This window comes from Stegostoma tigrinum, chromosome 5 (assembly GCF_030684315.1).
Source record: "Stegostoma tigrinum isolate sSteTig4 chromosome 5, sSteTig4.hap1, whole genome shotgun sequence".
Classification (NCBI taxonomy): Eukaryota; Metazoa; Chordata; class Chondrichthyes; order Orectolobiformes; family Stegostomatidae; genus Stegostoma; species Stegostoma tigrinum.
In genome coordinates this window covers 52,932,574-52,947,430 of record NC_081358.1, presented here as the reverse complement: position 1 = coordinate 52,947,430, position 14,857 = coordinate 52,932,574, and the positions used below count along the sequence as shown (strand labels likewise).

General features: G+C 45.6%; 1 protein-coding gene across 6 annotated transcripts in view; it reads right to left on the bottom strand.

The window, feature by feature from the left end:
• LOC125451551 (E3 ubiquitin-protein ligase RNF19A) overlaps positions 1-12,417 on the bottom strand; it is a 266,550-nt gene extending 254,133 nt beyond the window's left edge. For 2 of the 6 annotated variants that reach the window (XM_048528760.2, XM_048528762.2), the window contains exons 1-2: positions 12,218-12,417; positions 12,042-12,116 (exon numbers count right to left, since the gene is read on the bottom strand). In XM_048528760.2, the coding sequence (XP_048384717.1) occupies positions 12,042-12,116; positions 12,218-12,277 (135 nt within the window). In that variant the 5' untranslated portion in view covers positions 12,278-12,417. Of the gene's footprint in view, positions 1-12,041; positions 12,117-12,217 lie in introns of those variants that run through there. The other 4 variants (XM_048528759.2, XM_048528761.2, XM_048528764.2 and 1 more) reach the window with 4 other exon arrangements.
• Between the last annotated feature and the right edge of the window lie 2,440 nt (positions 12,418-14,857).

Sequence of the window (14,857 nt, the reverse complement as noted above, 5' to 3'; positions counted from 1 at the left end):
CCCCACTTTGAAGTTGAATTATCTCCACAATTGAATTTGTTCATTAAACGCTACCCCTGCCCTATGGGATTTACTCTGGGGGGGAAAAAAAATCTCTTTTAACACGGTATTTTTTTCTTTTTACACCTTCCAATTACAATCTTTCTCCTTTCATCAATCTAAACCAAAACAAACTTACATAATTATGAAGCATGATCTAGAGCACTTTATCACTAGTAAAATAAGGAACTATAAAAAGGAGGAAACGTAAGAAACTTTTGAAAAATCAGGAAAAACTTCATTAGTGCAATTAATTGCCAGTCATTCGTAACCAGAGCACACAGATCTAAATTAATTGGAAGAAGTATCAGTTGGAAGATTAGGAGTATTTTAAAAATATATACAATATATGGAAGAAGCTACGATAATCTGGAATGCATTGTTTTGAAGGTTATTGGCAGCAGATTCAATACGAACTTGCATATAGGAAATAGATACACATTTGAAGGAGAAAAGCTTGCAGAATTCTGGGGGAAGAGGAGTTCAGCATAACTGAATTAATATCAAAGAATGAACCCAGATACAAGACCCAAACAATCACTTCTTGCTTAAAACAGACTCTCCTTCCAAACTCAAACATCTGTTTATTTGAAGTGTTTCTGAGAGTCAGGAAATTTTGCAAAAATTGGAAAGGGGATAACGTTAATTTTATTCTATTGTAATCAACTGCATAGAAATGCTGTTAAAATGGTGACTATTCTATATACGCTTGGCTGAGCATTGTCCCATGATTCTAAGCACCTTATGAAGTTGTCATTATTGAAATACAGCAGTCAGTCAATTTGGGCCCAATAAACATTAATTATACAAATGACTAGCTAATTGGATTTAGTGGTCCTGCAGGAAGATAAATATTTGTCTGATCATGGAGATAATTAATATAAAACCAATAATCTGTAGATCCAGGAAACCTGATGCTAAACTGAAGTGCTGGAGAAACTCAGCAGGTCTGGCGGCATCTGTAGAGAAAAATATAGAGTTAACATTTCAGTCCAGTGACCTTTCAATCAGAACACAGGGATAATTCCCCTTCTCTTCACGAGGCCTATTTGCTTTGGCATGTTGAAGCTCTGACGATGTAAACTTTTCATAATACAACGCTGAGACAAAATTTTGAGCAGTTTTGACAAGATAAATACTGAATATTTCTTTGTTATGAGGGATGATCTAGTAAAACTGGGCACTATCTCATGGAGGAGGGAGGAGGGAGGAGGGAGGCAGGGAGGAATTTCTTCTCAGTGGGTTTCAGAGCTTTTGGAAATTTTTGCACTAGGGAGTTGTGGAGTTTGGGTCATTGAGTATATTCACAGCTGAGACAGAAAGATCTTGAACCAGAGAAAAGTCGAGGATCACAGGTAATGAGCAGTAAAGTGGTTAGGTCAAGGCTTAGTCAGCCATGATCACGAGTATATTTCTCCCCCCTCCCTCAATATTAGAGAGGTTGTTGTGGTTAAGTTTAAAATTTATCTCATGTGATTTTGATTTTATTGCCATGTGTACCAAAATACAGTGAAAGACTTTGTTTGTGTGCTGTACAGGCAGAACATGGCAAACAAAGGATGTACAGAGCAAAAAAAAAAGTTGAAAATACTTAGAGGCATACAGATCACATTGCAGGTTACATTATTTGAGACTAGTCTAGTTAACGGTCTGATAATGGCCAGAAAGAAGCTGTTGCGGAACCTGCTTGTGCGTGTGTTCAGGCTTCTATCTTCTGCCTGTTGGAAGTGGTTGTAGGAAGTAGTTATCAGGGTGCAATGGATCTTTGATGATGTTGGCCACCTTTCTGTGGCAGTGAGCTGTGTCAATTGTCCATGGATAGAAGGTTGGCTTCTGTGAGGGTCAAGGCTGTGCACACCACCTTTTGTAGTTTTGTATGGTCCTGGGCAAGGCAGTTGCCATACATTATGCACCCAGACAGTATGCTTTCAATGATCCATCTGTAGAAGTTGGTGAGGGACCTTATGGACATGTCAAATTTCTTCAACCCCCTGAGGAAGAAGAGGTGTTATTGTGCCTCTTGACTGTTGCATCTACATGGGAAGTCCAGGACAGATAGTCAGTTATCATCACTCTGAGGAGCTTGATACACTTCACTCTCTCAACCTCAGTTCCAACCTCAGTTCCATTGATGTATTTGGGGAGGGAATGTCCTTCCCTTCTTTCTGAAGTCGACGATCTGCTCTTTAGTTTTGCCAATGTTGAATATTCAAATGAGGCACATTATAATTATTTTATCATTCAATTTAATATATAAAAATAGACCTCACAAAATATAACATCATGCATAACGCAATGTTTTCTTATGACGGTTCACCACCACTAGTTTTCAATCTCAAGACCATAACATAGAAGAGCAGAATTAGGCCATTTAGCCCATCAGGAATGCCCAGCTATTGAATCATGGCTCACATATTTCTCACTCCCATTCTCCTGCCTTCTCCCCAAAGCCTTTGGCCCCCCTTGCTAATCAAGAACCTGTCTATCTTTATCTTGAATACATTCAATGACCTACCCTCCCCTCCACAGCCCATTGTGGCAATGAGTTCTGGCTGAAGAAATTCTTTGCCAGCTCAGTTCTAAGGGGAAGCCTCCACACTCCGAGGCTGTGCCCTCAGTCCTAGTCTCTTCTATTAGTGTAAGCATCATCTTCATGTCCATTCTATCCAGGCCTTTCAATATTCTGCAAGTTTCAATGACACCTTTCCTCAACCTTCTATTACGGACAGACTCAATCCTCAATTGCTCCTTATTTGAAGAGACTTTCATTCCCAGGATTATTCTTGTGAAAATATTCTTCTGGGCTCTGTACAAGGCCACCACATCCTTCCTTAAATATTGGGTCCGAAACTGCTCACAATATTCTGATGCAGCCCCACAAAAGACTTATATAGCCTCAGCAGTAAATCCCTGCTCTTGTATTTTAGCCCTCTTGAAATGAACGTGGACATTTCATTCGGATTCATAAACATGCATGTTAACCTTAAGAGAATCCTGAATTCAACTCCCGAGTTCTTCTGAGCGTCAGATTTCTGAAGCCTTTCTACATTTAGAAAATTAGTCTATATCTCTTTCCTACCAAAATGCATAACCTCACACTTACTCACGTTGTATTCTATCTGCCACTTCTTTGCCCAAAGTCTGCTTCCACAACACTACTAGTCCCTCCACCTATCTTTGTGTCAGCTGCAAACTAGCAACAATGCCCTCAGTTCCTTTGTTCAGATGGTTAATGTATAAGGTGAATAGTTGTGGTCCCAACAGTGACACCTGCAGAACTCCACTACTCACCAGCTGTCATCCTGAAAAGTATTCCTTTATTCCCCACTTTTTGCCTTCTGCCAGTCAGCCAATTTTCTATCTGTGCTAGTACCTTGCCTCCAACAACATCGGCTCTTACTTTAGCAGTGTTCTGAATGACACCTTGTCAAAAGGCCTTCAGGAAATCCAGATAGGACAATGAGTGGATGTGATTTTTGTCTAACTTGCTCATTATCTGGTCAAAGAATTCTAACAGATTTGTCAGGCATGACTGCCTCTGGATGAAGCCATGCTGACTCAGTCTTATTTTACCATGCTTCCAAGTACTGCATAATCTCATCCTTAATAACGGACTCTAAAATTTTTTTAACCAATGACTACGGTCAGGCTAAACTGACCTGCAGTTTCCTGTCTTGACTCCTTCCCTTAAACAGGAATGTTATATTAGCCACTTCTTAGTCCTTTGGATTCCTCTCTGACTCCAGGTGATACCTTAAAAAAAAACCACCGATGCCTCTGCAGTCACCTCAGCTACCTCCTTCAGAACTCTGGAGGTGTCCAGGTGATTTATCCACCTGCAGACCCTCCAGCTTCTCCAGCACCTTCTCTCTGTGATGGTCACCTCATTCATCTCTTGCCCTTGATGCTCTCAAAGTTCTGGTATGTTATTTGTATCTTCCACCATGTTTTGAGAGAGGAATGGCAATATGACCTTTATAATTGAACTTCAACTCAGTTAAGATATTTCATTGCAAAACAGGTGAAACAAATAATCTGACTGGTAAACAATGCAGTGTGGCCAATAACCAGGATAAGATACGGGTGTTACACAAAATACAAGAAAAAACACGGTACGGAACGTTCTTTCTGGTATTCTAGATAGTACCGACTTAACAGAATAGGCTAGAAGTGAAAATAAATTCCTGGCTACTTCTGAGTATTTCCAATTTGACATAGAGGGATTTCTGAAGGTTTTTAATTGTAGAATGTTTTCAGAGACCTTTAGAGTCAGTAGCTTTTTCGTCAATTTGATTACAATATGTTTAAGGCTAGCTTTTTTTTCCAAAAGCAAATATCCCAATGATCACATGCTGTGGAGTATGTTAAAAATTAGGGTTAGAGTTAAAAATGCTAGTGTAAAGAGTTGACCTGTGGATGCCCCTCAAAATTAAGGGAATCATCTTGAAACAGAAAAGGAAAATGTGACAAACAAACTGTTACCTAGGTCTTGTGGTTAGGGTGTGAGGAATAGTTTCTATGAACTTACTGCAGTAAGTCAACAAAAGATATTGTGAAATAGACTAACAAAGTATTGATCATTACTTGTGGTTTCGGGAGGCTCAAGCAGGAAAATGTACAAAGAGCATGATAAAAGCTGTTGCGGCATTGTTCTCAATCAGCAAACTCATGTTCTATACAAAAGAAATAACACTGGGTAACAAGGTGTAGAGCTGGTCTAGACCTGAAACGTCAGCTTTCCTGGATGTAAGTTTGCTCACTGAGCTGAGCTGGAATGTTCGTTTTCAGACGTTTCATCACTATCTTTTATTTGAAAAAATATACTTCATTCATAAGATGTACAAAAAATAAAACATATTTATACACCTACCCAGTCATGCAAGCCCTCCAGGTTACCCGGGGGTACGTACACCAACTAAAGGAAAAAAAACAAACAAAGCAAAGAAGATACCCCGGCAGTCGTCTGCCCGCACAGTCCCCATTGGCCCCCTGACCAGTTGGGGAAGGCACCAGCTGGGTCCAGTTACCAGATAGAGCCCTTTTTTCTATTCTGGACGAGGGGTTTCATACAATGGTCCTTCCCCACCGCGCCTTGGCAGCGGCTGCCCCAAGCTTTAACGCGTCCCTCAGCACGTAGTCCTGGACCTTGGACTGCGCCAGTCTGCAACACTCGGTCGGGGTCAGTTCTTTCAGCTGGCAGACCAGCAAGTTGCGGGCAGACCAAAGAACATCTTTCACCACATTGATGGTCCTCCAGGCGCAGTTGATGTTGGTCTCGGCGTGCGTCCCGGGAAACAGCCCGTAGAGCACGGAGTCCCGCGTCACAGAGCTGCTTGGGACGAACCTCGACAAATACCACTGCATCCCCCTCCAGACCTCCTGCGCATAGGCACACTCCAGAAGGAGGTGATCGACAGTCTCATCCCCCCCGCAGCCGCCTTGAAGGCTGCGTGCTGTGGCGCAGAGATTCCGGGCATGCATAAAGGATCTCACTGGCAGAGACCCTCTCACCGCCAGCCAAGCAATGTCCTTGTGCTTGTTTGAAAGCTCTGGCGATGAGGCATTCTGCCAAACGACTTTGGCAGTCTGCGTGGGGAACCACATGACGGGATCCACCCTCTCCTTTACCCCGCGGAGGGTCTCGAGGATACTACATGCTGACCACTGCCTGACGGCCTTGTGGTCAAATGGTGTTTCCCTTCAAAAATTTCTCCACGAAGGACAGGTGGTACGGGACGATGCAACTACTCGAAGCGTTCCGCGGCAACGAGGCCAGGCCCATCCTTCACAACACCGGGGACAGGTAGAACCTCAGTAAGTAGTAACATTTGGTGTTTGAGTACTGAGGATCCACGCACAGCTTGATGCAGCCGCATACAAAGGTAGCCATCAGGGCGAGGGTGGCGTTCCGTACGCCCTTGCCCCCATTTTCCAGGTCTTTGTACATGGTGTCCCTGCGGACCCAGTCGATCCTCAACCCCAAAATGAAGTGGAAAATGGCCCGGGTGACCACGGCAGTGTAGGTCCAGGGAATAGGCCAGGCCTGCGCCACATACAACAGTACCGAAAGCCCCTCGCACCTGACAACCAGGTTCTTACTCGCGATGGAGGGGGACCGGAGCGTCCAACTGCCCAGCTTCTGCTTCAGTTTGGTGATACGCTCCTCCCAAGTCTTAGTGCATGCCCCAGCTCCACCGAACCAAACACCCAGCACCTTCAGGTAGTCTGTCCTGACGGTGAAGGGGATGAAGGCACGGTCGTCCCAGTTCCTGAAGAAAATGGCCTCGCTCTTACCCCTATTGATTTTGGCACGCGAGGCCAGTTCAAACTGGCCGCAGATGTCCAACAGCCTACTCACCGACCGACGATCGGTGCAGAAGACGGTGACATCGTCCACGTACAGGGAGGTCTTGACCTGAAGGCCTCCGCTGCCTGGGATAGTCACGCCCTTCAGGCTCTCGTCCTTCCTGATGGATGCGGTGAAGGGCTCCACACAGCGCACGAACGAGGCAGGAGAGAGCGGGCAGCCCTGCCCGACTCCAGATCTGACGGGAAAACTGTCCGATTCCCACCCGTTGATCGGGACTGTGCTAACGACGTTTGTGTAGAGCAGCCGGATCCAATTGCGGATGCCCTCCCCGAACCCCAATTTGGAGAGGATGTCCCTCACGTAAGCATCAGAGACCCAGTCGAAGGCCTTCTCCTGGTCCAGGCTGACAAGGCAGGTGTCCACCCGCCTGTCCTGCACGTAGGCGATCATATCCCTGATGAGCGCGAGGCTCTCAGCGATCTTCCTGCCCGGCACAGCACAGGTTTGGTCAGGGTGAATCACCGACTCCAGGACAGACCTGACCCGGTTGGCTATGACCTTGGCCAGGATTTTGTAGCCCATGTTCAATAGTGAAATGGGACGCCAATTCTTAATTTCTTCCCTCTCCCCCTTCCTCTTGTAAACAAGGGTGATGATGCCCTTCCTCATGGACTTGCACATTTCCCCTGCCCGAAGCGCACTATCGTACACCCACAGCAGGTCCTGGCCGACCAGGTCCCAGAGAGCAGAATACAGCTCGACCGGTAAGCCGTCGCTCCCAGGAGTCTCATTCCTCTCCAAGGACTTGAGGGCTCTGGTCAGCTCGTCCAGGGATATCGGCCGGTCCAGCCACTCCCTCGTGCCGTCATCTAAGACCTCGGTAATAGACGACAGGAACGACTCAGAGGCCGTGCTGTCCGTGGGCTTCGCGTCGTACAGTCCGGCATAGAAGGATCTGCTGATCCTCAAAATGTCGGGCCGAGACGACGTCACCGAGCCGTCGTCCTCCTTCAGCCGACTAAGCACAGAGCTCTCTTTGTGCACCTTCTGAAAGAAGAAACGCGAGCACGTCTCGTCCTGCTCCACGGAGTGGACCCTGGACCGGAAGATTATCCTGGAGGCCTCCGCGGCGAAGAGCGAGGCTTGCTGGCTCCTCACCTTGCGGAGGTCCTCCGTGACATCAACCCCCATCAACTGCAGAAGGAGCAGGTTCTGCACCCTTTTCTGGAGTCGCGACAGCTTTCCCCACCTCTCTCTCGCCTTCCAAACACCCTTGAGGACAAAGAACCTCTTGATGTTCTCCTTCACCGTCTCCCACCAGTCGCCCAGAGACTCAAAGAGGGGTTTCACGGTTCTCCAACCGGCGTACTCCCTCTTAAGCTCCTCGACATTCTCTGGGGTCAACAGAGTCGTGTTGAGCTTCCACGTCCCCTTGCCGGCCTGCTGGTCATCCTGTAAGTGACAGTCAGCCAGCAGGAGGCAGTGGTCAGAGAAGAACACCGGCTCGACGCCGGTGGACCTGACCGAGAACGCCTGTGACACAAACAGGAAATCTATCCTTAAGCGGATAGACCTGTCTGGCCGCGACCAGGTGTATCTCCCCTGCGCTCCGTCTGCAGGGGTGCTGAAGACGTCGAGCAGCTTGGCATCCTTCACTGTGCCCATCAGGAATCTGGACGTGACGTCCAGTTGACTCCTCCCACCCGCTATCCCCACCCCAGATCTTCCATCTGTATCGATGATGCAATTGAAGTCTCCACCTAGGATGACCAGCCTGGACGTAGCCAGCAGGGGTGGAAGCCACTGCAGCACGGCCAACCGCTCACTCCATACCGCTGGGGCGTACACGTTGATCAGCCTCAGGGGAGCATTCCTGTAGGTGACATCAGCCACTAGGAGGCGCCCCCACCACCTCCTGAACTTGAGAGAAGGTGAAGTTGCACCCCCACAGCAGAATAGCCAGGCCCGAGGAGCGACAGTTATGACCCCCCGATCAGATCGATAGCCCACCAGTCCAGGCACCCGGCACTCCTGCAGAAACAGGAGGTCTGCCTTGACGGTGGTCAGGTAGGCCAACGTGGACACACATCTTGCGGTGGACTTGACGCTGCGCACATTAATGCTCGCAACTCGTACTCCCATTTTGGGCAGTGACTGCAGTTCCCTCCCCAAGTCCAAGGTCCAGCCCCATCTGTCCCTTCATGCCCATTGCCCGGGCTAACTGCTGGACGATCTCCGGGCTCAGGAAACTGTCCGTGCTGCCTTCCAGGTGGCATCCCCCCGTTGAGGGTACGGAGGCAGGAGAGTCTGGATCTGGGTCAGGCTGGGGACATGCTGTTTCCTGCTTCCCGCTTGAAGGTTCCGGTGGGGGGGGGGGGGGGGGGCGGGGGGTACCTCCAGGACCCCAGCGGTGCGTGGCTGGGTGTCGCAGGGAGCCTCAGGACGCCTCCAAATCACCTGGAATCAGGGTGCTGCTTTCCTTCTCCCTTGAGATCTTTAGCTTCTGCTTTAGGCGGGCCTCCTCCGAATCTCCCTCGTCAGAGGAGCTCTTATATATCCCCCCTGTGGCTTCCTCTTCCCGCCTGACTGCGGTGCCGGGGCCTGCCAGCACGCCTTCCTCCTCACTTTCCGGACCGTCGTCCACTCCCTGGGTCACCAGTCGCCTCCTGCAACGATTCTGTGTTGTTGGGGGGGGAAGCGGAGCCTGCAGGGGCACTTGGCTGGCCTCGGGTCCGTCCTGCAGGGCTGGGCCCTCCTGCACAATGGGGGGGGGGGGGGGTCCTTGCAGGGGCCTGGTGCCTTCCTCTCCTCGGGGTGGCTAGTTGATGTTCATGTATCCTGGTGGCTAGCTTTCTGCCTGTTTGTCCAATGTAGTGTTTGTCACAGTCTGGCAAGGTATTTTGTAAATGACATTCAACAACAAGCTAGCCACCAGGATACATGAACATCAACTAGCCACAAAAAGACATAACTCACTATCACTAGTATCCTTACATACAGATGAGGAAGGACACCACTTTGATTGGGACAACGCATCCATCCTAGGACAAGCCAAACGGAGACACGCATGAGAATTCCAAGAAGCATGGCATTCCAACCGGAACTCCATCAACAAGCACGTTGATTTGGAGCCCATCTGCCACCCTCTGAGAAAAAGAACAGGAAATGACATCACCAACCCAAGGAAACCTAAACACAAATAGAAAGCGGGTCATAACACGAGCGCTTCATCGGAGGCTCACTGATGATGTTACCTAGAATGGTGACGAAACGTCTGAAAACGAACCTTCCAGCTCAGCGAGCAAACTTACATCCAGAACTTCAACCTGAGCTACAAACCTTCTCAAAACTCACTCGTCAGCTTTCCTGCTCCTCTGATGCTGCTTGGCCTTCTGTGTTCATACAGCTCTACACCTTGCTATCTCAGATTGTCCAGCATCTGCAGTTCCTACTATCTCTGAAATAGAGCTGGATATTTTAAAAGATTGTGGACTCATTCCTTACTTCTTAGGAGCCCAAAAAACACATTGCTGTAATGTTACGGGCTGATGTTTGAATTTGGAGAGACAGTGCATTTCTGAAAAAAAAAAAGCAGTTCTGTCTTCGAGATGAAGAAAGTTTGAGAAGATTTGCAATTCAGGCTGCAGATGGGGTTGTAGACTTGCTCACCAAGTCGGTGCGTTTGATTGCTGAGGTTTCATCACCCTGCCAGGTAGCGTCGTCAGTGCTCCTCTGGTGAAGCATTGGTGTTGTCATGCTGGTTATATATATATGCCAACCACGCCAGCAAACCAAGGCATCACTTCCAGTTCTGCTTTACAGTGGTTTTTACATGGGTCTGGTTCAATGTGCTTGTTGATGGAGCTCCAGTTTGAATGCCAGACCTCCAGGAATTCCCTGGCACATCTGTTTGGCTTGTGCTCTTATGGACGTGTTGTCCCAAATCAAATGGGTCCTTCTTTGTCCATGTGTATTGAATTGTCTCTCTCGGTGGCTATTTGGTGTTTGTGTATTCTTCCTATCAGTTTTCTTCCAGTTTGGCCTACATAAATGTTTCCTCTCAGTCTTTACATGGTATTTTGTATATTATATTAGTGTTATTGGTCGTGGGTATGGGAATCTTTCACATTCAGTCACTGTCGCAGGGTGGTTGTTCATTTGTGGGCTACTATGATACCCAGGGGTAAGAGTAGTCTTGTGGTCATCTGATGTACAGTAAGGTAACGAGTTTGTATGACCATCTTGTGTCTTCTTGCTGTGATCTTTCACAGAGGTAACAGCAGATGCTGATTTTTGAGGATCCGTTCCTTTTAAAAAAAAACCCATAAGTGCTCCTGTTCTGCAATTTGTTCAATTGCAGGTTGCTGCAGTATGTTGTGGCTCCTTTGAAAAGCTTCCTAGTGCAGCTCTGTTTATGGGTGTTGGGATGGTTGCTGGTGTAATCAAGTATCTGATCTTTATGTGTGATCTTTCTGTATATGCTAGTCTGGAGCTCCCTATTGCTCTTGCATTACACCATTATGATTATGGAGGGTAGTCAGTTATTGTTGTCTTCTTTTGCAAATTTTATTCTGGTGAGAATGTTGTTCTTGTGCAGGTGAGTTTCTTTTAGTCTTGTGCATTTGATAAAGTAAACTGAAGGCTGAAACATCATGATTTCCAACTAATAAGCACAAAACAGGTAGATTGGTGTCTCCATCACTGGATCAACAGACTGTTGCTTTCTAGATGTTCTTTCACATAAGATTATACAAAGATGGTTTGACTATATAATTAATTTTATGATTCAAAAGGGCACAGAGTATTTTTAAAGAATTTGTTTACTTGTATGTTCATTGGAGAACACTAATATTAGATAGCAAGGCACACAAATTTTTGTAAATTTGTCATTGTAAAAATATCATTTTGCTGTTTCCTGTTAAAAGTAAGGTCACCATTGTCTTACTAGATGATAAAGCTGCTCTCTCATTAGAGATGATGGATGGTGGTTTAACCTGGAGGTTCACCAAGCCTCAGGCAAGGGGAGAGATTGAAAAGGAGAGTCCTTCATGGTAGCCTCAACTGGTATGGGAATTGTAGCTAATAGCCTGGGATTACTCTGCATTAGATATCCAGTCAACTGAGCTAACTAAACCCTGCGTTTCCTATCAGGAGGTTACTGAAGAAAGGAAACCTATGTTTTAATGAATTTCCATTTTTATTTTTGTTGCGTTACAAATCAGTATTGTGAAAATACTCAAACAGAATGGTAGAGCAGACATAAGGGCCCATATGTTCTACCCCTTACTGCTTCTATTCTCAGGAGCCAAAACTGAAGCAACGAGTCATTTGTTTTCTAGTTTCATTGATAAAAGGTCTTCATACAAATATTAAAGCCAAGAACAAGGAAAGGGTAGTCATGTTCTTGAGCACATGGCAACATGATAATAGTGCACCATTTCTGAAGATTTTGTGTTGTTGCACATTTTGAAAGCACTTTAAAGTTTCAAGATCTGGGGCCAGTTTTATGATGAAATGGATCATCATTAGCATTTACAAGTAGGTACAATCATGGGGCCACATATTAATTGAAGACCAATTAAAGAACCGCAGGCTCAATTCAGGAAGAAAACAATAAATTGGTCTGAATACACGCTCGGATGAGATAAATCACACCTCATCTACCTCTACTTCAGTCACAAAAATCACTTACCTTTTCATTCCATTTATGCAACTGGCTGTACCTAAGTTTACAGAAGAGAAATCCCTCCAGGTGAATGCCGTAAATCTGGCCAAAAAAAAGGCACTTTCAATGATTCAACATTTCAGTAAGAAATAAAACTGCAAGAAAAAACCCCGCAGTGTTGTGTAAAGTGACAAGCCACTTACCACATAGCGTACTCCCAGAGAATCGCTCCCCTTCTCAGTCTGGGCGATGGTGAATTGCATTCTAGCGTTCAACGCAAGGACAATCCCACAAACAACTGAATTGACGACACACGTCTCCTTATATCAAGATCTACAATCCTCTCCTTCTCAGCCTCGAGCGAGATTTTGGGCGGTGGCAGAGGTGGAGATTTCTGGTTCGGAAGATGAAGTCAACTGGAATTTAATAGTGCAAATACCTAAGCATTTTCCAGGCGCTATGTGGGCGGCTTCAGTTCCAACCTTTTGCAACTTTACACCAAACAGCAGCCGCTTCTCTCCCTGAGGGGAAGAAACTCGGTTTAAAAAAAAACAAACACAAAACATTTTCTGGTTTCATGCTAACTACCGACCATCAGACAATCGGTCAGGTGGGAGGAGGGCTATCTCTATAATTGAGAAATGATGCTTACCAAATTGCCCATTGAAGAGACCACCAACAACAAGCAAAAATTAACAAAAGTGCACCTGTTTTCGTTGGCCATGTGAAAAGGAAACCATGTTTGACCAAGTTGAGTTCTTTAAGCAAGTAGCATATTATGGGTAAAAAGGACGCGGTGGGCTTAGATTTCCAGAAGATACTTATGGAGTCCCACGTTAAAACTTATTGTGGAAAACAGAGACTAATGGTGCTGGGAGTAACACATCGGGATGGAGGGAAGACTCGTTGATTATAAGAATGAAGAAAGTAGACAAAAATAGGTCTTTTTTTGTTGGCAAGTTGTAACGAGTGATGTGCAATGAGGATTGGTGTCTGCCATTATATAATGTCTCACTTTAGAGCCAGAACGATTTTTATATTTTCAAAGCACAGGTAGATTGGATTTTTTTGGGGGGGGGGTAAAGGTTATAAGGGGTAGGTGAAGTAATCCAATCAGCTATGATTTTATTAAATGGTGGAGCAGGATCAGGTAGATGAGTGGCCTACTCTTGCTCCTAATTTGTATGTTTGTAAACCCCTAAATCATATTAAAGCAGATTGAAATGTAAATTTATTAAAAAGATTATTCCATGTCAAAGAAGGATTTGCATTCACTTACTGGCTTTGAATCTGATGCCTATCAGATGTCCAGAAGGCTTTACAGCCAATGTGAAGTCAGGGATATGACGTTGAAACTGTGACAATCAATTTGTATATGGTGAGTTCCCATAAACAGGAATGTGAAAATCGTCAGGTGATCAGTTTGTGATTTTTATTGAAGTATAATTGCCACCAGGGATCATCAATCCCCTACTCTCCTTCAAAGTTACCCACTGTAGAGGGTGGGGTAATCCTTGGCTTGATATGTGATCCAAAGTTCAGTGCAGCATGATTCCAAAGGAAACAATATATGCTGGAAATCACAGCAGGCCAGGCAGGATCAGTGGAGAGACAGCAAGCTAATGTTTTGAGTCTGGATGACTCTTCATCAGAGCTCAGCATTAGATTGCTCTCTCTCCATAGATGCTGCTTGACCCACTGCGATCTCCAGCAATTTTTGTTTTCAGTACAGATTCCAGCATCTGCAGTAATTTATTCCTATGATTTCAAAAGTGTCCAATCAGTGAGCATGCTGGCCACCCAATCAAGGTAGACTCCCTTGCTGGAGTACCAATAGGAAGTGGTGCTGCCATTTCAGGTAGAAAAGAGAAGGCTCCTGAAGGTGGAAGGACCCTCTTCTCTAAGCACACACTTTTCACAACAAAATGTTGCATAACAAATATTCTGGAAGGGGAGCGCTGCTGCAGAACAACCATTGGCCACAAGTGTGGTAGTGATAGACCAGGGGACTATAGATTAGTGAGTCTTGCATTAGTGGCAGGGAAACTGTTCGGGAAATAGTGAAGGAAAGAAATAATCTCCATTTAGAGAGGCAAGGTTTGATCAGACACAGCAAGGCTTTGTCAGAGGAAGGTCATGACTAACAAATCTGGTGGAGTTTTTTGAGGGGGTTACCAAATGTTTGGATGAGTGTTGAGCAGTTTGTTACACAGCTATAAAAAAATGTAGTTTATATGGATTTCAACAAGGCTTTTGATAAGATCCCATACGGGGAACTGATAATGAAGATAAAAGCTCATGGGATCCAGGGTAACTTGGCAAGATGAATTTAAAATTAGCTTAGTGATAAGAGACAGAGAGGTGGTAGAAACAAAAACAGATGTTGCTGGAGGTAGGGTCACTGGGCTCGAAACGTTAACTCTGATTTTTTTTCTTCACAAATGCTGCCAGATCTTCTAAGCTTTTCCAGCAAACTCTGTTTTTGTTCCTGATCTACAGCATCTGCAGTTCTTTTGGTTTTTATTTAGTGGTGGTGGTATGACCAGATCCAAGGTTAAATTCCATCTGCCACTGAACCGCCCAGTAGACCTCTTATAAACTAACACTTTCCTCCTCACTGTCAACCATATGGCCAATCCTTGTTTCATCCACAAACTTATCATTCCCCTCCACATTCCTTCGGCGCTATAACAATCCTGTGTTCCTGTAACTGGCTCTATCACATTTCATTGATGCCAACCATTAGTTTGCCTCAATATTGGTTTAAAAATAAATGTTTTGCGGTCATGCATGCGGCATAAGCGAACAATTTACACTGCATCACGTTTATTGGCTTTTTCAAT